At 42.5% G+C, this 22,681-nt stretch overlaps 1 protein-coding gene across 1 annotated transcript in view; it reads left to right on the top strand.

The window, feature by feature from the left end:
- Positions 1-7,201, top strand: part of LOC137775782 (olfactory receptor 10AD1-like) — a 28,086-nt gene extending 20,885 nt beyond the window's left edge. Inside the window, exon 2 of the mRNA XM_068561935.1 lies at positions 6,251-7,201. Within this exon, the coding sequence (XP_068418036.1) occupies positions 6,251-7,201 (951 nt within the window). The remainder of the gene's footprint in view (positions 1-6,250) is intronic.
- Positions 7,202-22,681: the final 15,480 nt, after the last annotated feature.

Below are 22,681 nucleotides of genomic sequence, written 5' to 3'. Positions count from 1 at the left end.
TAGAAAGAGGGGAGTGGGAAGTGACTTCATGGTTTTTGATTTAGGTTACTAAGGGTTCAATTAATACCGTTAACTAAGGAGGAGATTAATACAAAGAGACATCCATGCTCCTAGGTGCACTGATAACTGTGCAGACTGCTATCTGTCCTTAGTCTTTTACTAGACCAAATCTAAACCAGACTTGACACACTGAAACTTTTATAGAAATATTCTCAAAAACCTACAGAGCAGGAAATTACACCCCTTAGCTAGTCATATTATTGTTTAAAAGCACTTTTGGGACAGGAAGTTCCTCTAGCTACCATATCTGCATGCCCTAACCTTGAAAGAAATGGGAAACCACTGGCCACCATAGAGGGATTCCCCAGGATGAACTTCTTTAAGTGCCTTGAAGCTCCATTTTAGTGCTTTTTTCCTTCCATCACCTCCTCCCGCTTCTACTCCCAATTAAAAATATTAATATTCTCTCTGGGTAAGATCTGGTTACTCATATGGCCAGAGGCACTGCCTCCGTGGTGATTTAGAATGTCATTTTCTGAACTTATGTCATAAATATGCTATTTAATTACTCATCTTATTGCGCTCTCCTCACCACCCCAACTCAGTTCTCTATGCTCGTAGGTCATTTTAGTCTCCTTTTAATTGTGTAAGCAAGATTGCAGTATAGGTCTGGAGAATAGCAACAAGGAGGCTTCTCAGCTACTTTAGGCATTGTAGGCCTTAGGCTACCGAGTGGCCCAGGAAAAAAAGCTTACCAAGTGGTCCCCCTCAAACATGACAGCTAGGGTACCTCAACACATGGTTGGGAGCCAAAGTCCCAGCCAGTAACAAACTGTTTGCCTGCACTTCTTTAAGACATCTTAGAGGTAGCTATAGTCTCAAGAGGTTATTGACAGTGGAATTGGGTGCTCAGCCATCTCTCAATCACTCTGCACAGGAGACACTTTTTTTTTTTTTAATTATTTGCTTTATTTATTTATTTTAAAATCTTATTTATTTATTTATTTATTTATGGCTGTGTTGGGTCTTCATTTCTGTGCGAGGGCTTTCTGTAGTTGCGGCAAGTGGGGGCCACTCTTCATCGAGGTGCGCGGGCCTCTCACTATCGCGGCCTCTCTTGTTGCGGAGCACAGGCTCCAGACGCGCAGGCTCAGCAAATGCGGCTCACGGGCCTAGTCGCTCCGCGGCATGTGGGATCTTCCCAGACCAGGGCTCGAACCCGTGTCCCCTGCATTGGCAGGCAGATTCTCAACCACTGCGCCACCAGGGAAGCCCCAGGAGACACTTTTGAGGAAACAAACAGTTCTGTGAGATGAAAGAGTGCTTTCATGTTCAGTCTAAAGAAGAGAAGTCTATGGGACTTCAGTGACTTTAAATCTCTAAATCACAAGTTTTTTCACCCTTTGTGAGTTCCAGCTGCCTTTTAGAAGTTGATTAAGCAGTGGAGTTTCCAAGAAAATAGTTCTTACACACACAACATTTCCTATAACCTTTCAGAGATGCATGAATGGACATTCTGAAACATATCTATTGATTCCCTTGGGTCCATGAACCCAAGTATGAATATATCTACCATAAGGTTTTTCACCCAGAAAAATGATGCTTTTCTGCTTTAAGGTCATGAAATGAGTTTTTTTTTTTAAGTGAATGGTGTTTGTTTTTTTAACTTATTTGTTTCATTTATTTTATTTTTGGCTGCACTGGGTCTTTTTTGCTGTGCACGGGCTTTTCTCTAGCTGTGGCAAGTGGGGGCTACTCCTCATTGCGGTGTGCGGGCTTCTCATTGCGGTGGCCTCTCGTTGTGGAGCACGGGCTCTAGGTGCACAGGCTTCAGTAGTTGTGGCACACGGGCTCAGTAGTTGTGGCTTGTGGGCTCCAGAGCGCAGGCTCAGTAGTTGTGGTGCATGGGCTTAGTTGCTCCGTGGCATGTGGGATCTCCCCGGACCAGGGCTCAATCCTGTGTCCCCTGTATTGGCAGGCAGATTCTTAACCACTGCACCACCAGGGAAGCCCATGAAATGAGTATTTAATCCAAAAAGTAAAGAATTAGAGTATACAGAAAAGGAACCAGATTTCAAGCTGGTAAGATTTGAAATTACTAGAAGCCCGTTTTATTTAAAGCAGACCTGTAAGAGGATATTCAAGCCTCACAGAGGCTGAAACTTTCTAAGAGAAGAACTTACATGATTTTAAACGAGTCTGGTGAGTTCCCTTACAACATGAGTGAACTAACCTCATCCCTAAAACAAACGTACTCTACAGAATAAATAAGCAATACGATGCTAAGTATATTTTCTTTCCTGTGGTCATAGCATGCTAGGAAGGCAACAGAAACATAGTGGCTAACTGTTGAATTATTCAAAAGTGTCCTGGCCCCTTTGGTAAATATGACAGGAGTCAGAGTCTTACTTTATAATGAGACGTTTTCCCACCAGTCTAGTCTACAGTAGCACACTTTGTTCATTGTGCTCCTGTGGTCATGGAATGTAGACTTCTCTCAACTCACCAGCACTGTTCTTTGAGAATTCAGTATATGTGTATCAGCAGAATTCTTCCCTCTCAGGATCTGCCAGACATCATTGTGACTCACAGTTTCTTTTTTTATACCCAAAGCTCTATCATATTTCTTTGTTTACAAATTTATTTCCATGTATGTGATAATATTACTAATAATTGGGACTTTGATGGGTCCAGTAAATAACACTACTCCTCCCTTCACTTCTTAATCAACTGAGAAATAAGGTAGAGTCTGCAAATGGAGGGTAAAATATCAACTTTATTAATACCAATGCAGAAATTTGAGCAATTGGACTTCCTAATGCCAAAACACAGAGTTAAACAGACTTATTTCCCTGTAGCTGGCAGCTATAGGAACATTGCCTCCCCAAACAGCAGTAGGGCCTGCCCTTAAGAATGCCACTCACTCCCAAGGGGAAGGCCGGAGGAAAGAGACAGACACATGTGGTCGGTTTTCCTTCTAAAATCAGGTAACTGCCCCATCTCCCAGGAGATGGTGTGAATGAAGGAGAAGGGAAGGGTCAGGAGTATGGTGCTACTATAGTTCCTTTCACGTGGAAGGAAATATCAGGAATATAGAAGAAGTTATTCCCCACCCTACGCACCTCTAACCATATCTAACATTATATTCTCTTGCCCCGTTAAGTCTTTGGTTAACCAGGGGTGTGGTGTATCAAGACAGTCCTACTTCCACCTTCATGTGGCTGCTCCTCCAATACAAATCATTGCTCTGTTGAAAGGCTCTTGGAGCTTTTCAGCAGTTCTATTTTGCTTGCAGACAGTTCTAAAATGGATCAGAACAGTAAGTTAATTAAATCAAATCTGAAGTCAGTCTAGAACACAGCTGAAAATTCATTCCCTATTCTTTTCTGCTTACCAAAATGTGTTCAGCTACACCGTCCAACATAACAGAGGTTCTTCAATGAGATTAAATCACATCATTAAATTACAATAATAAATTTGAGGTTCAAATGTGATGATGGGTGTAAACTATTTTATAAACTATTGTTAATTTAAATGAGAGTACAGACCCTCCAGTCTTTAAATAAGAAACCCAAGGAGTCATGAGTGGTTATTTATTTTATCTCTATGCACTTGGCAAAAGAAAATCCCATGATCCTCTTCTGGTTTAACAAAGAAATCTCACAAGTATATGTACCTTTTAGACATCAGAGAGATATCAATCTAAATATTACTATAGCCATAATTAAGACCACCGATAAAAATTACATTTTAGATGTTCGAGGTTGGCTTACAGCACATAACAACAATATCTGATGTCCAGTCTTAGAAGATTCTTTGTCAGAAATAATATTTGCAAGTACTTGTTTTATGTTACAGAATAATATGAGCTTATTTGAAGCTAAAGGAGAATGAATGTCTTCTTATTTTCCTGCTGGTATTTCTTCAAATAACAGTTATGAGGGAATGTGATTTCAAATAAAGGTGCTAGAATTCAGTTAGTTATCACAGACAAAATTAAAAATCCTAAGAAAGTAAAAACATACACTATAAAAAAGTGAGGACAAAATAAGTTTATTAACAAATGGAATGTGTGAAATGTAAAGTTTCGCACATATTCTATAAAATGCAGTACACACATAACTTAGTAATATTTAAATAAACATTCATCACCTATGGTATAGATGACAAAGAACTAACAAGGTCATCAGACAAAACTTCTCTCCCAGAGTGACCCACCAGTTCAGACCATCCTCCGTGGAAAAATTCTTCAAACACCATGAGAGTTTCTCTGTTATTTGCCACAGTGATTCAGTGACAAACATCATTACCAGCCAAGCAACAGAATGAGGTAATATGTGATTTTCAGGATATTGTACCATTTAATTACACAAATGTTTGATTGGTTAACCCCTGATGGTAGTTAACAAGGCACTTGATGCCAAGTATCACCGAATATTCTTTCTGGCACAATGAACCACAAATAAGCATTTATACTGCTGTATAATACACTACTTTCCTAGTGATTCCATAGGTTGAACTTCAGCTTCTTCTTGGTCAAGTCCCAGCTGTCTGAAGTGTAGCTCATTTACCTCTGTTGCCCATACTCTGACCTCAGCTTCAACATATCCACTGGGCCCAGGATTCAAAGCCACATCTTGGATTAAACAGTTCTCTCTGTCCCTCCCTTTTCTCGTTCTGGGCCCCCAAGAGGAGAACTTCCAGGGTATCATTCCAAAGTAGAGATGATGGGAATGGCCTACTGCCCAAACAGTAGACGTGCCTAGACGTATCAGGAAACACCTAGAGGGAATGCAGAGCTGAAAAGAGTGACAGTAATGGCATAGGTATCTCCTAAAATTAAGAAAGGCAACATGAGAGATTTAAAGACATGGAGAACAGAAGGGAGTTCAGCCAAAGGTAGCTCAATGACAGATACCCACCACCAGAGATGAGAAAGGGAGAGGGAGAAGAAAAGAGTGAGAAATGCAAGTTAGTGGGGAAACCGGGGGAAAAACAACAGAGGGGGGAAATTGAGAGTGTGTAGAAAAGGGAGTGGAAGAGAAAATGAAGAAGAGTGGTTGGCAGAACTGAAAGTTAAGAAGGAATATACTGTCTATAAGCGTCTGAAAGTGGAAGGGATCTATCAAATATATACTAACTCCAAAATAAGACGAAAAGTAGGAGGGATTTAATATGAGCGTAATGACTTCCTAAAAGTTAAACAATGAGAAAAGAGCATGAGAATTCTGAATGCTTGTTCTTTGATTATAGAAAAAGAAAAAGATTTACTCCTATTAGTAAAGGGACAGATTGAAGTTGTCTGAAGGTCTATCCAGAAAGATTGAATTTGTGCCCTGCTCATAACTTCCCTTTTCTCACAGGGATGGTTGGATCCTTTTCACGCAATGATGCATAGATGTAGAGCCCTAAATTTCAACCCCAGCAGGAAAACTATCTCCTGTTAGGAAGCCTGCAAGTGCTCACAACCAGGCCCCATCTCCAGTATGCACAGCGTGGGTGGTTAATGCAGCAGCAGCAACCAATGGGAGAGTGAGTCTGGAAAGAGGTAGGATGACTGGGAAGAGTTAAGCGTGACGGTTTCCAGAGATATGAAAATCATTCTCACGTAAGGGACAATCCTGAGGGTTAGCATGTTTTTATTTTCTCTAAAAATTCAACCCACTCATTGTTTTAAATAGGTACAGTAAGACTGAGCATTTTTTTCTTCTAGAAAAATACACATTCAAATATCTTTCAAGTACATCCTCAATATGATCTTCTATAAACTAATAGCTACCATGCCCTCCCCTCAAACACTCCATTCCTCTGTTTGGCATGGGTTCTGAAAAACTATCTTGTTTATTCACTTCTGAATACATTTTGATTAAAGGCTAATCCTTCAACATAGAGGATCCTGGAGTGGATACTTTATTTGACTTGAGGCCTGATTAAACTGGAATAAAGTATAACCACCACTTCCTTAATTTTTGATACTGTGATTCCATGGATGCAGCCTATAGTGACCCTGGCATTTTCACTGCCCCATAACGTTGCCAATTAAATAATGTTTACTTAATACAAAACATTTACCACCACTCATCCTTATATTATATTATATTATATTATATTATATTATATTATATTATATTATATTATATCCATCTATGTTAGCTGGGTTTCTGTCCCCAAGTGAGTACCTTGCATTACCCTACAGCTGTCTCTCTTGTGCTTTTCCTGTCCTTCCTCCTCAAACAGGTCCAAGCCATAGGACCTAAGGAATGGCAGCATGGTGACAGAGTTTCTCCTCGTGGGCTTTGAGCAGAGCTCCCCTTCCACTCGGGCATTGCTCTTTGCCCTCTTCCTAGCCCTCTACAGCCTTGCCATGGCCATGAATGGCCTCATCATCTTCATCACCTGGACAGACCCCAGGCTCAACAGCCCTATGTACTTCTTCCTTGGCCACCTGTCCTTCCTGGATGTCTGCTTCATCACCACCACCATCCCACAGATGCTGATCCACCTGATGGTGAAGAACCATATTGTCTCCTTTGTCTCTTGCGTGACCCAGATGTACTTGGTCTTCTGTGTGGGTGTGGCTCAGTGCATCCTCTTGGCTTTCATGGCCTATGACCGTTATGTTGCTATCTGCCACCCACTTAGCTATGCCCAGATCATGAGCCAGCAGGTCTGTGTGAGGCTGGTGAGTACTGCCTGGTTCTTCGGGCTGATCAACGGCATCTTTCTTGAGTATATGTCATTCCGGAATCCCTTCTGCAGAGACAACCACATAGAAAACTTCTTCTGTGAGGCCCCCGTAGTGATCACCCTCTCTTGTGGAGACCCCCAGTTTAGTCTGAGGGTCATCTTTGCCGATGCCATCGTGGTGCTGCTCAGCCCCATGGTGCTCATTGTCATCTCTTATGCCCACATCCTGGCCTCCATCCTGGGCAGAGCCTCCTCCTCTGGTCTGGGGAAGACCTTCTCTACTTGTGCCTCCCATCTGACTGTGGTCATTTTTCTCTACACCTCAGCCATATTCTCTTACGTGAACCCCTGCAGCATACACGTTCCTGACAAAGACAAGCCTTTCTCTCTCCTCTACACCCTCATCGCCCCCATGTGCAACCCCATCATCTACAGTTTTCAAAATAAAGAAATGAAAGGGGCCATGGTGAGGGCCCTTGGGAGGAGCAGCCTTTCCCAGGCAGAGTCTGTCTAGTGGGAAGACTCCTGGAGGGGAAGCTCCCTCCTCCAGCCCTGACAGTTGGGTAACTCTCCAGTGCTGAAAGGCTCCAGGAAAGAGCATTCATAGCTTCCTTTGTACTAGCATCAGACCTGGAAGATCCTATTGATGTATAATGCTCATCTGTCTGATGTAACTTTAAGCACTGTTTTCTCTTGGAAACACAGAATTTGAGACTTTCCTGAGTGATTTTCTTCTAAGTTACCACAACAGGATCTATAAACACATAAGTGCACTTCTATTTCATTTTCTTTCTGTAGCACTTTTATATGTTCTTCCCAGCCTGAGTTCTGCATATATGTTTAGGAGTAAACTTTTTTCTCTTTCAACTTATCATTTTAATCTGTTTTTCTTTGTCACACTCCACTCTCACTTCCTGAATCTGCCCTCATCCACCCTGCTCCTATATGAGAAACAGTAGAGGAAGAAGTAAGAAAAAGGGAATTAGGGAGCAGTGTTGACATTAAGAAAAGTCAGTTAGAGAAAAGAAGAAAAAGAAAAACTAAGGATCAGCAGCCTGAGCTTCATCTTGTTTGCCTCCACTAGGCCACGAGGGAGAATTTGTGGTGGCATTAAATAATCAACACTGCATTCAATGTATGTTTATGCTTGTGTGTGTTGGGGAAGGGCAAGGGGGAGAGGCCAGGTGTCAAACCCCTTCTTCCTAAGTCCTCTAGTTTCTTAAGTACATGACTATTTGATATTTCCCTTCATATCCAACTAATAAGTACCTCTACCAAGCTTCTCAGACTACCAGTTTCCTTCCCTGTTACCCATACTCCTAGTTAACTCCCCTCTCCCTACTGCCTGTTTTTCTCAACCATCTTTCATTTCATTCCAATTCAGTCCTATTCCACCTTACCTCCTCATCATAAATGGGTCCACTTAATTCCCTGTACTTTAAGGAACATCTCTCCACACTACCTCCACCACTGCAGAAGGCTTTCTATTTGCAACGCTTCCACTCTGGCTTAGCTTCTCTTCTCAACAAAACCCAGTGTCCCTTGATAGGGCATTATATTCCCAGCTGTTCTCTTTTTTTGAAAATTACATCTTTCTCATGCTCCTTTTCATAATAGATAGGAAAGGAAAGGGCATAGGCCTGTGCTTTGTTTTCTGGTGCTACTTCCATAAGATGAACACACCTCACTTGGGATGCCCTCAAATAGATGTACTACCCTTTCCACATCCTGCACATCACATACTAACTACCCTGCAGTGAATTGAAGCAGTAGCTTCACTCCACAAAGCTCTACTCTTTTCAGTCCAAATTGGTGAATCTCTAGATAATAGGGGACATGTGAGAAGCACTTCTCAGACAGCAAGGAGTAAGAAATGAGACACCACTGTAATCAAGAAGAAACAATAAGCACAGAACCTAAACATTTACATTATCAAAGAAAGACTACACGAAGGCAAAGTTAAGCAGGCAAGAAAGACTTTATTTAAGGCTACTGCAAGAGGTAGGAGACTGAATTCAACTCTGCTGAAACAAGTGGCTGGAGAGTTTTGTTTTTTTTTTTTAAACATCTTTATTGAAGTATAATTGCCTTACAATGGTGTGTTAGCTTCTGCTTTATAACAAAGTGAATCAGTTATACATATACAATATGTTCCCATATCTCTTCCCTCTTGCATCTCCCTCCCTCCCACCCTCCCCATCCCACCCCCTAGGTGGTCACAAAGCACCGAGCTGATCTCCCTGTGCTATGCGGCTGCTTCCCACTAGCTATCTATTTTACATTTGGTAGTGTATATATGTCCATGACACTCTCTTACCCTGTCACATCTCACCCCACCCCCTCCCCATATCCTCAAGTCCATTCTCTAGTAGGTCTGTGTCTTTATTCCCGTCTTGCCACTAGGTTCTTCATGGCCTTTTTTTTTTTTTCCCTAGATTCCATATATATGTGTTAGCATACTGTATTTGTTTTTCTCTTTCTGACTTACTTCACTCTGTATGACAGACTCTAACTCCATCCACCTCATTACAAATACCTCCATTTCATTTCTTTTTATGGCTGAGTAATATTCCATTGCATATATGTGCCACATCTTCTTTATCCATTCATCTGTCGATGGACATTTAGGTTGCTTCCATGTCCTGGCTATTGTAAATAGAGCTGCAATGAACATTTTGGTACATGACTCTTTTTGAACTATGGCTGGAGAGTTTTTAAGAGCTGCAGTAGGGAGATCTTCGGCCTCCTGTGGGTGGTAATTGTTCTTACCCAAAGGAAAAGTAAGTTTACATGCTGTAGTTTACAATTTGGAGCAAGGCACCCACTAAAGTTGGGCTCCGACCCTCCCACAAAGACTAGGAAACAGGGGTGCTATCTTCCTTGAGGATTACACTTCAAAGGGATGGCTCTTGAGAAAGACATTCCCTGGGTCTTAAAACTGGCAAGAGGCTTTTAGGGAGATTTCTATACATTTCAAAGGGGCAGAGAAAGAATTTGTAATTGCAAGTTTCTAAAGTAAATGCGCTGAGAAAAAAGAGATCAGGAGACAATAGTCAACAAGAAACTTGCCCTAAGTGTAGTCAAGGGAAAGGGAAATGTTAAGGCTTTCCTGGTCACCATGGAGAACAAAGAAGTGCTTATTCTTGCCTCAGGATTTCAGCTCCTTCTCCAAGTTTGAAAATTCCTGTCTCAAGCAGCCTTTAAGAGTAAAAAGAAAAAGTGAAGGAAAGAAAAAAAGAAGAAAGGAAAAAAGCGAAGAGAGGAAAGTGTGCTTTTTACAAAGTTTTCTGAGAAATAATGTAACATTTTCCCAGCACTGTTTATGCTGATGCTATAAACAAAACACAGTTCCAGCTTTTAAGCTCTAACAGGGCAGATAAGAACAAATAATGGTAATACAATGGGCAAACTTAATAACAAGCCTATACAAAGTACACTGGGATGACAGATAATAACAGAGTACAATGTACAAAGTACATTGGGATGACAGATAATAACAGCGTTCACAACTATTAAGCACTTAGGTTCTAACAACGTTACATCTAAACCTCACAAAACCCTTGAAGTAATACTACTGCCTCCATTTTGAGAAGCAAAACTGAGGCTCAAGGAGGTTAAGTAATCTGCTCAAAATCACAGCGCATTTCAAATGGCATAGCCGCAATACTAACTGGGCACCACTTCCTGAGCCTGCACTCCTTAAGAGGTAATAGAATAACTATCCTGAAGAATGGGCAGGCTTTATACTGAGGTGATATTAGATCTAAGCCTTAAAGAATAAGTAGTGAATTAAAAGGTAGAAAATGGGGCAGGGTGCGGCGTTGGCAGGGACTAGTGATTCCAGGCAAGAGGAACTGCGTGATTCGTCATAAAAATGTTGCGTTCAACGTGGATGGAGACGGGCAAGTTTGGCCAGGAATGCTGGAAAACCAGGCTGAGTGACCTAGAACTGTCTTCTCAAGGCCACGCACTTTCTGGTTCAAGGTCCGGCTCCCAGGAGCCACGGGCGCCAGACGGGAACCGACGCATGGTGGGGCTGTAGCGCTAAAGATACACCGCCCTGGCCGTGTATCCCTGGCAGCCTCTGCCTTGGTCCCTGGGGGCACAAGAAGAGCCCACAGGGACAGCGAAAACTCCTGTAAATGCATTAACTAGAAGCCATCCTGAAATGCGCGTCATCTCACGATGTAAAGTCACTGGTCACCAGACCGCGCGACCAGGCTGTAGGGTTACCACAGCCCGGCCGAAGGGCCGAAAATGTGGGAAGAAAACCCAGAAATTCTACCGAGAGTCCCGACTCAGCCCGACCTCAGCTGTGGTCCGGCCCTGCGCTCCTCCCATCTAAATCCGGCGCCACGTTAACCAGCCCGGTTTGGCGCCGCACCACTAAACAACCCAAGAGGCCTCGGGGCCCTGACCTGATTGCAGCTGGCACAGGAGGTGGGCGTGGTCCGCCCCAAGAACCTGAGGCCAATCAGCCTTCCCCAGCCTCTCGGATCGCCTCTATGGCAACCAATGAGCGCCTTCTCCTTGGCTACCCTTCCCGGGCAGGAGAGCCCTAACCAGACCAGTCTGGGAGACACCAGCTATTCTGGGAGACTCTGCAGACGTCCGCCCCAGCTGGTGATGCGGGCCTCGGGCTTGGGATGTCCTCCCAGCCGAGTGCAGTTGTTGAAATGCCGCGCCCCTTCGGCGGACGGTGGGGTGGGATGGGATGGGGGCGGAGCAGGGCTGGGGGCAGGACTGAGCGAAGATCTTTGCCCATCACGTGCAGTCACCCTAGCTCCCAGCCTTGTCCGCGGATCTGTATTCTAGTTCTTTCCAGGTGATAACCCCCCTTTCAGCGAGTTGCGTAATATTGGGCTCCTCTTCCCTCTTTAGGCAAAGGCAGTGTCCTCTGAGCTTCCTTGCCTCCCTTTCCAGTTACCGACTCCAGGAAGCCTTCCTTGATCCCTCGCTCCTTCTGGGTTCACTGGACTTTCTTTAACCCTTCATCACCTGTGCGTTTTCCTAACACTGTACTGTTACTTTTCTGTCTTCCCCACTAGTCTGTGGTTCGAGTCCTTAGCACGTTGCCTGACTATAGGTGGTGCTATAGCGCTGTTTCCTCAATGAAATCTTAAGCAGAATCCTGTTGTATTAACCAAATAAAAGCAAAGCTGTTCTGATAGGAGTGGAGAGGGAGTGTCCAGAGTCCTGGACCTCCAAGGAAGCCCCTGAGGCCCCATAATTAGTGACTTCAGCTGAAGTAATCAGTTTAATATATATAGCTTACCGAGGACATGAAAATTAAACATATCTAGAGCCTCTAGGAACACCCTTAAAAATCTCATTTTGGGGTTTCAAATCTGATTACACGTGTTTATTTTTATTTTCCAGTCTAACGACCTAGATAGCTGTTTCTTTCTTCTGTTTAATTCCTTACCCTCTTCACCCAGCTCTGGGCTTTGAGGCTAACCTGTATGGACCACATCAACAGATTCCCTTACTTCCCTGGCTTTCTATTAGGTTCAGCCAGTGAGTAGCATAGGCAGAATATCAGAGGGAAGTAGGAGTGTGAGGTTGGGTATTTAATCCTCTGTTTCCCTACGAGGGTTGTGGACTCACTTGAGTCCCCTTGCTAAGATCTCACTCCTGCCATGTGACCCCCTCTACCTATCTCTCTGTTTCTAAGTTTGAACCACCATCTCCCATTACCTCTTCAGGCTCAGCCCCTCTAATACTAGATTCTGGGAACTGCCCACTGCCCTTGTGATTTCCCTACACCATGCCCACATCTTTGCAAATAAATCTTTATTAAACTTCCTTAAATTATTGTGATTTGAATGTGCCATCTGTTTCCTGGGTATGCCCTTATACAAGACCATTCTCTTTTACTGAGGTAATGGAAACAGTTATCTCACATGCAAACATTTGAAGGCTACATGATGTATTAGAAAGAGCATGCGCTTTGAAGTTGGAGAAACCTGAGTCTCCTGTCATTCAATCATTCATTCATTTGGCAGATACTGCAGAGTCCTGTCAGTTGTGGTAGAGATTTTAGAGAGTATCTGCTATGCACACAGCCCATTCCCTAAGAACCCTCTTCTCCTCCCATAAGGGTGAACCTGGCAATCAAGTTAGTAAGTGCCATGGGACACCACCCTCCACCATCAGCACAATCAGTGCAGCAAAGCTAGATGGATTAAGTCCTCTTTCACAGGAGTTTGGAATTGGTATGCAGTGGGTATAATCAGTTCAGGGCTGGAACAGGCAGACACCCAACCTATGGAGCAATTGTCTTCTGCCATGTACCTGAAGAAACAAAGAAAGTTAGCAGGGAGAATAGGTTGAAGTCAGAGGAGAGGGAAGCAGAGATGAAACACCATGTCTCTAAAGAAAGAGCCCAAGATAATGACTGCCCTGGTTTTAGTCAGCCTTGGAGGCCCACCTGCATTCTTGCTCTTGGGTTTTGTGAGATAACCTTGCATGCTTATAATAAGCTCCTTTTTTTTCCCCCCTCAAAACTAATACAGATGGGTTCCTGTTTCTTGCAACCAAAAAAGTCTTAGCTGAGGCAGTATCTACCGCAATGTGATTATAAGGACTAAATGAGATAAAGTATTTCAAACATCTAAATCAGTGCCTCCAAATATGTTACTTTCTCCCTTCCAGCTGTAAATGGCACCCATGTGCTCTGAGCATCAGACTTCTCTGTTCTTTGTACTTCTTATTTGGAGTGACAAGCCCATTTCGCTGTCAGTATTTTTGCAAGATTTTCTTCATTCCTGCTTTTCCTCTTCCAGTTGCCATTCTGTTCATGGTCCAAGTGCTGATATATTTGTGTTTGTGTTTTGCTATGTTTTGTTTTGAAGTTTTTGTTCCTCAATGGATGGAATCAATCATAATCCTCAGTTCACGAGACACCATCATTGGTCCCTGCAAGGAAAGGCTCTCTTGTTTTATGTCTTTATTTATTGCTTTATTCTATCTTTATACCCTGTATCTTCACTCCCTCCACCCCCCAAAATAGGCAGTTTTCTAGCGTGTATATTTCTGTTTAAATGTGTCTTCAGAAAATAGTTATCATTTTGTAGGCATTTATTTTTAAATGTACTCCAAAGCTACTGTTACATGTCTCATTCTGTGTCTTACTTTTTTCACTGAGCACTGCTTTTCATCTCCATCCACATTGCCAGATGCTAACATTTAATCTGTTGCTTCACTTTGTTGCCTGCTGTTCCATGGTGTGCACGCTTCACTCACAGTGTTGCATCTGTCCACTCCTCCACTGATGAACACCCACATTGCCCCCAACTCCATACCACTACAAGTAACCCTGCAAAGAACATCCTCCTAGTAGTCCCTTGCTGGACTTGTAAAGAATTTGTTTTATATTTCGTAGGGGAGGAATTCGTGGGCTATAGGGTATGAATCTATTTAATGTATCCAAGTTTTGCCAGATTGCTTTCCAGAAGTGGTGAAACTAGTCTTGCAGCAGTGCAAGTTTCTACATTTCCACATTCCTGACAACATTAGTAATTGTCTAGATTTCTAATTTTTTCTGTTTTTATAGATATAAACTGATCTCATTGTTGGTTTAATTTGCATTTGATTAATAATGGTTCTGATCAAATTTCCATATCCATATTAGTTTTTTCTATTCTGTACATTGCCTATTGATATTATTTGTACCCTTTTTTTCTATTGGGTTGCTGTCTTTTTCCTGCTCATTTGCAGAAGTTCCATGTATATTTTAGAATGATATTACATCCTTGTCAGTTTTAGACAAATATTTTCTTCATTCTGCCATCTGCCTATTAACTTCCATGGTGCTGTTTATAGAACATAAATCTTTAACTGTTTTGTAATCGAATTCCTCAGTTTTTGCCATATGGTTTACGCTTTTGAAAGTGTTGAAATGTGTGGACTACTCTCTTAGTTATGCCTACTCTCAGCCTGGCATCTCTAAATCTGAGTTCACTGGAGTGGTCCCTGTAGTCATTGCATCTACTCCTCTTCATTGGACTCCAAAGTATTTGCACTGACTGAGTTTCATTCTTAAGAGAATCACATCTTCCTTGAGCCTGTTCCTCCATAGAATCTCAGGCTATGAAACTCATATCTTTTATCTATTTGAAGTCAATTTTCCCATAATCCTGGACACACATCTCACTTTATCTCCTTGGCTGTCAGGGAGAACCAAATCGCCATAGTTACTGTCTTTCAAGATTTTCCTCACTCCCATTCCACTAGTCAATTCCATCTTTGTTGGTCAAAATTAGACCCAGAGTTGCAATCTCTACTCTGCCAACCTCTTCCTTATGAAGGTTGAGACTACACTAAATCAACATTCTCCTCACTTCTGGAACTTGGCTTTGTGCCATTTCATGATTTGTCCTGGGATCTGTAATAGAGTTTATCTGTTTTGGCAGACTCTAGCACATTTTTACAATGATATTACTTATTTTCCTCTCCTTTATCCTCACCTAAATAATTCCTTTCTTGTTTCCACTCTCAAGGTTATAAAATCCCATAAAAGACTCTATCTTCGTGATGTAAAGTACTACTCTGACTTTCCTCCTATCATTTTCTTTTGTTTTTATTCCTCCCCCTTACTTCCTTGTGTCTCTTTTCTTGTTTCCTTCTTTCCCTCCTTGCCCTTTTTCTTCCTCCTTTCCTTTCTGAATTTTACAAATACTGAGGGCCAGGGCAGGCTTTCTGTAGATCAGAGCTAAGAAGCTGCTTCTATCCCAGAAGCAAATTCCCCACAAACAGGTGGTGTGTGTCACATGACTGGCAATTCCTTTCCAGTTGCACATCAGAACCCAGTTCTGTTTCTTTGGAACAACGTACTCCACCTTTTTTCACTGCCATGGTCCAGGCATGAGTCCCATCCTACCAAGTTTCTTTATATATGTGACATTTTATTTTCCTCATTGTGTAAAAACTCAAGTTCTATTTTATATTACCTGTACTTTGTGCACTGGTGTAGAGGCCATAACTACTTTTTTTTTTCCCCAACCCTTTTCTACTTACTTTTTCCAGAGAATTATGGGATGCCACTTCGGCTACTGCTTTTCTTCCAGTGTCATATCTGATATCCTCTGTGGTATAAAATTTTGTGAGCACTTTTTTTCACTGTTGTCCTCTCCATTTTTATCTTGTCATCCCACCCTCCAACTGACTCCCAACACCACACACACACACACACACACACACACCATTCCCATTTTCAAATTGAAGTTCTCTTAATTCAGTTAACATTGCTCACAGAAAACATTCCCTTCAATCTTCTGAGAAGCACTGTGTTCCAGTTCAAGAACATATCATTCCCCCATCATTAGACTGTGAGCAACATAAGGTCAGGTACCATGACTTCTTGGAGTCTGCCCCAGAGCCTACCACCTTCCATGAGACATGGTAAGCAGCAGTTGGTACATACTTCCTGGTAGATTGAGTCAGTCATGGGTCTCTTCTTGGATGTCTTTTTCCATCATCCTTATAAGAATTATTCACCTACTCTAAAAGGAATTTTCAATTTCCCTTTTTATTCCCAAAGCAGAATCCAAGCCGCCATAAGCTTCCCTTAGCATATTGTAATTACTTATAACAGAGTAAGATGCAGAACCATTTAATGAGAAAAAAACAAAAAACCCCTGATTTTTATTTCAAATGAACAGGATTCTAGTCCTAATGCTGTCATTGACTATGCAAGCTTGCACATGTCATTCCATCTATTACTTTATTTATAAGCAATGACATAATGTTTATTCACTGTAAACCCTCTTAAAAGGAGACCGTACATTTTTTTTTAAGTACTTGAGGTAGAAATAAGGTAAATTTCCCTGACCCAGGGGTCTAAATGTGAGATGAACTATTTGATAAGGAAAAGAATTTGCTTGAATTTGCTTTCTTCAATATTCTGAAGAAATATTAGTCCTGGTCGTTGTCTGAACGTCTTTCTTGACCTCTCACTGGCAAGATCAAAAAAAGTCCCCGTTTTAAAACTTTCAGCATAGGTGGTGTGGTCTGGAAGAAATTCCCAGAGATAATAGTCACCCTCTCTTTCAAGAAATGCTGCTTCACTAACACTCAAAATGGCCCAGAGAATATAAATGCATGAAAAGTACAGGCATCAACAACTCTGAGTCAAAAAGTGACTCAGAAGTGTCAGACTCAGTATGAAGAAATTATAATAATACTATAATGACTTTCAGTTATGTTTGTGTGCATTGTAGTGATATAAAAAAGTTCATTTTCTAAATAATTCTAAATAAGCTCTTTAAATAAGAATGAAATTTTAAAATATGTGATAAGAAAGCATGGTGATAGTTGAATTGGCAGTATTTTTTCTTTCTTAATGGTACCTAAAATAATGACGTGCCACACAATTGATAGTGCCTTAAAGTCAATAAAATAAGATAAATATTTCAGAGACTATAAAAATGAGAAAGCAGTTCCAGCTCAAGATATTCATAATCTGGAAGGGGGAATACAAGCATAAAGAATAGTAGAAGTGAGGGAAAATACACTAATTGTCCCCCAAAGAGTTACAAACAAAAAGATTTGGATATTTAAGGGAGGAAGAGATCACATTAGGAAAGGTTCCATGGAGGAAGTAGCCTTTGAGAAGGGCCTCGAAAAACTGATAGGATTCCAACTGGCAGAGATGGAACAGAGTAAGAATAATAGAGAGCAAGAAATCAGCTGCAGGAAAATGGGCATTTCTAGAGAATGGTGAATAGCATATTTTGATTCAAGGGTTTGTTAACCTTTTCTGGCTTTAAGAATTTTATGAAAACTATGAACCCAATTCCTAGAAATAAAAGCACAAATTTCATAATCAAAAGGTTTTTTGCATACTGTTTCTGGGGATTTCCCATTTACGGGTAGCATAAGAGAGAGGAGGGGAAAGCAGCCTTGCAGGACACCCCATGAGAAGCTGGTGCAGGTGACCAAGGCAACAGAAGTCCCTTTTCTGAAGGAGAAATTTGGATCTGACTGCATTTGGGAAGAATGGCTAAGAGAAGTTGTAGCAAGGGCCAGGGGGACACATCCAGTCCACTCATCCAGAGATTAAAAGAGCTGAGATACACTTGAGAATCATTTCTAGCTGATTGGATGATATAGGCTTCCAACTGATGGTATGATGGCTAAAAAATGTACCTGGGAAATGAAATGTATGGGTTTAAAAGTATGCCAGGGCCTTACTGGGGGGAGCTTGACTACCGCCACTGTATTTTATGCTTAATTCGAGAAGTAATGGGACATGATGCAGATTTCTGAGGAGAATGAATGTTCACAGCTGTGGTTTAGGAAAATCAATCTTCAGGATTATAGGTGTGTGAGAGGCCAGGGGAGACCATTTAGGAGTTCATTGCAGTTAGTTTTTATATCCTTCAAATACATTCTATTTATTCGGTTCCCCTTCTGTCCTGGCCACCCACTATTTGGCAGAGCCAGGCCTTTAGTAAGCATTTGGTGGTGCTTGCTGAATTGAAAACCACAAATTTACTTTGTGAAGGTCCCCTTGCAACTTTGTAATGGTCCCCTCACCAGGTGGCACCATTACAGCATTACTTACAGAGCAGACTTCCTTCTATATGCACAGTGCTTCCAAGCAGAAAGGCTGTGTTTCTTTGAGGGAATTCACCTTCTGGGGACAATCTAGAGGTGTGGGGTTGGGGAGGGGGGTGGAGGGAATGGTAGCTGGGATTAAAGATTCAAGAATATTCTTTTTTGTATTGTACATCAACTATCCCTCAACTTTTAAAAATATTCCTTTTGTACTTCTGTATATCATTTCTTATTGTAGCTGAGATTCTTGGCTGAATTTCTATTCCTAGGCATATAAATGGAGAAAGATGCTTAGGAAAACCTGCCTTTTCAAAGATGCAAGCAGTTTTCCATCTTGCAAGGAGTATTAGACTCAAGTATATCTGGGGAAGAACTGTCCCTTAGTTTTGGGAATACTTCTAGGTGAGCCATTTCATTATACATATCAAGCAAAGACCATACTCTGGTGATACTGAAGCCACATAAAACTGCATATTTAGGTTGTAGGCCAGTTTGCATCTCTTAGAGAAATAACTATTTCTCTAGAACAGATTTTAGTTGTACCACACTAAAGTTGTAGCTTATTTCTATGAAGTTGTATGTTTTCATTTTGAGATTTAGAGCTAACCCTGAGAGATTTCCCAATGAGAGATAGGAGTGCCAGAAACAGAAAGAGTTGTGATGACTTACATGCAGCATTGCGCTGGGCTCAGACATAAAGTGCAGCACAAAGCTATGGGGGGAGGGGGTGGGAACCATCACCTCACTGCCACACATCAGCAGTGCTCTGACAAACTCCCAAGTACTGGAAGACTTGGATATAATGGTAGACAAGATCCTTAATGCATTCTAATGGGTATCAATATAATTTGAATTTGTTGAATAAGTGGTGAGTAATCAGGTTTATGCAAAGATTTCAATTCAGTGTAGGAAATACTCTGGAGGCCCCAGGATGCAAGGGTGTATCAGTTCAGGCAGGGTCATTTCTTCTTTGTTACTTTTTGAATTTAAAAGTCTCATTATCTTTTAGCTCAGTGATTCTTACCTTTTTACTTAATTCTTACCTTTTAGAATTAAGTTAAAACAATAGATCTTCTCTCTAGAGAATATACATACACGATTTTGCATTCAATTTCAAGGGGCTATGGCCCCCTGAAATTCATAGTGACCCCATCCATGAGTCCCAGGTTAGAAATCTCACCTGAAACTCACTCATCAGAAGCATTACAAAGGAGAAATGCCAGAGGAGAGTGGGGAATCTGGAGAAAGGAGGAGGTGGGAGAGAAACCTGTGCTGTATCCCTCTGAAATGCTGATGCAGGTCACTAAAGAAAGCTGAAAAATTGCTTTATCTGGGGAGATTTTTATCTATCTGGACTTGGAAGGAATAGCTAGAGAAATTCCAAGGGCCCTGGGCTAAAGGACTGATGACCATTTAGGATGGTAGGCATAGGAAGAGGAACTGAATTGGCATCAAGGGTTAAAAACCTCAACCAGACATTTCTACAGGTGCTAAAGAGCTAAGCTGCCTTGAGATTCATGTCACTCTCTGCGGAATCTGAGCTACAGGGAACAGGAAAGAGGCACAAGAATGGAGCTGCGTCAGGGAATATCTGGGGACATCAGCTTCTTCCTCTCAAGAAGCGAGTCCAGAAGACCATCTTCTCTGTGCCATTATTGAATTATCACCCACTAGACTCTGAGAAGGGTCACTAACCAAAACCTGATCTGCAATTACTTGTTCCAACTGAGAAGATGAAAAGTGAGTAAAACTAACATTTCTTCCTGTTCAGGACTCTTAGACTCTTGATTGGGGAAGTAAGGGATTTCCTTCTCTGAAGAAGAAATAATAGAGCAATTAGCGGAGTGGTTCCCATCTAGGGTTCTTTAAGTCAGAAGATCTGGATTAAGTCCTGGTTCTGCCAAGTACTAGCTGTATGACCTTGACCAAGTCTTGGAGACTGTTTTTGGAACTGTTAAGTGAAAATAATAATAGTGCCTGCTTCATAAGGTTGTTGGGAGATAAAATTGGGCACAGTGTCTGGCACACAGTAAGTGCTCAATAAATGATAGCTATCATTGTTGTTATTGGTGCAGAATGCTGGAACTGTAACAGGAAACTATCTTCCAGCCCTCAGGGACACTTCCCCACTAATATACTTTCGCTGCCCTCTCTAGGGCCCTGGCACATATTCCCCAACCACTGCACAACTCAAAGCTTCCTCTGGTCATCCTATGTGTACAGAGCTGGCTTTAAGTCCTTTTTGACCCATAACTACATGACATTTATGAAGAAAGTCCATGTCAGCTTGGGAATCTCATCATCCCCTTGACTATCTTGAATGAGAAGAGTTTTAGGTAGGGAAGGATTATACTAAACAGGAGCTTCTAGAACCTTCCCTAAGTAATTGTATTTTCCCAGAGGAGCCAGTCACCACCATCACCCCCTATCCCAAGAGGACTATAAGAAAAAACTAACATTTGCACAAGACTTCCCAAGGATCTTAGATATTTTTCTCCTCAACAATTTTTGTCCCCATTTTACACAGGCAGAAACTAAGCCTCAAGCAAGGAAGCAAGTCTCAAACACTCATTTACTGTTGGAACTGAGATTCAATGCCAGTGCTCTTTCCATCTCTCTGCAACAACCAGCAGCAAGAACACACACAAATACATAACACACATACATACATACGCAGATATGCAGGTGCAAGTGCACACACACACACACAGAACCCCAGCTCATTCTTCTCCCAAATTTTGTTTGGAGCAGCCTGGAAAATCTCCAGTGCCCAAGGGAGCAGGCTAGAGCTGATGTCAATCTAAGCTCCCGGGGGAGCACCTTACCGGAGCACCTTACCGGCATTCTCCACAAGAGGCCTGAGGCAGTTTTTGTGGTTTCCTTTGTGATATGTCACTCTACTGCCAGAGATTCCGGGCAATCCCTCCTGAACAATACCCCTTCCCTAACCCTCCCATGGAACAAGTGTCATGCCTACCATTCCAGGACTCAGATTTGGAAATCATCTCCCAGGAGCCAGGTGCTTCACTGAAAAGAAGTCTCCTGCACATCTGGAGTTCTAGCTACTAAAAACCCTTGTTAGTTTGGGAGTCTCAACACGTACCCTCTCCAGCTTGAGGTGAAGGTCCAGGTCGGAAATGACAGCAGGTAGAGTTGGCAACACATGTCCCAATCAGGGCAGGGACAGTCAACTCCTTGGAACCAGAGGCAAGAAGAGAGGAGGAAAGGCATGGTCCCTGTAGTTGCCGCTAAGCCTGTGTCCATGCAGTGGGTCCAGAAGCCCCACCCTGACATCGCCCTAGTACCAGTCAGCAAGGAGGGGAGATGACGCCTCTTTATTAAGGTTAACACCAAGGAAAGCACTGAGCAGGGATACACGGAGGAGGAGAAAGGGCACATAAAGTCACCACTTGAGGAAGGAACCTCAGGGCAGCCACATGCTCCGTGCCCTGGTTGTCGGGGTGAAAGAGGAGAGGAGAGGGGAAAGCGCCGTGAGAGCCTGGGCCTCACAGAAGGGTCTGAAGCTCCCTGAACCTAACACCAGAGCCACAAGCCCTGCCCCTCAGGGCTCACACACTACTACACAGGTAGGCACACATAACGCACACAAGACATTATGGAGGCAGCACCAAGAGGCAGCGGGCAGGGAAGTGTTGACAGGAAAAGAAAACTGAAGTTAAGCAGGTATAGCCAGGAGAGAGACAGTTTTTGGCTGCGGCCCCCAAGAGTCCCTCAGTGTCCCCTAAGTCTGGGCTGTTGCTGAGCATCCCCAAGTCTCTGCCTGTGAACTGGGCTCTTTGTTCTCTAAGCCTCAGTGAGTGGATAAAACAATCCCAGATGAAGTCAGTGACAAGGCAGGATCCACTCTGCATGCAAAATCCTAGAGGCTGAGCTATTATGTCTTCATGCACATTGATAGCCAGCTCCTCCCAGCCCAGAGGCCCTTGGAACCCCATTCACCCAGATTCCTAGGGCTGCAGTTCCCTCCTGAAGCTTCTTTTACCAATCAGCAGCCGCAGAGATCTGTGAGGGGGAGAGGCTTCTGCAGAACGCTGAATAACTTGGATTTCATCAGAAGGGTAAATTTTCTGTTAGCCAGAACAGAATACCCCCAACTCCTTAATTTCTAGGTAAATTGTTAGAGATTATTTGCCAGAGTCCTAGATAAGTCCTTTTTCAGAATAGAAAAAGCAGAATTTTATTTACACAATTCAGGGGTTCTCCTGTTGGCTGGAGAGGGGGAAAGGGCAGGGTAGGGGATTGGATGGGGGTCCAGAGATGGGCGCTTCCTCTCCCGCAACCTCACCTTTCCGCAGTTTGCTACGTCTCGCTTGGTTAGGCAGAAAGAATTCTTGATGCTCCCAAAGTCCTTCACCCTATAAATGCTTCCTCGAGGGAGTCTCTTCCGCCTGACCCGCAAGAATAGCGGTCGGAG

The sequence above is a fragment of the Eschrichtius robustus genome, chromosome 13 (genome assembly GCF_028021215.1).
Source record: "Eschrichtius robustus isolate mEscRob2 chromosome 13, mEscRob2.pri, whole genome shotgun sequence".
NCBI lineage: Eukaryota > Metazoa > Chordata > Mammalia > Artiodactyla > Eschrichtiidae > Eschrichtius > Eschrichtius robustus.
This window is presented reverse-complemented; position numbering and strand designations above follow the sequence as displayed.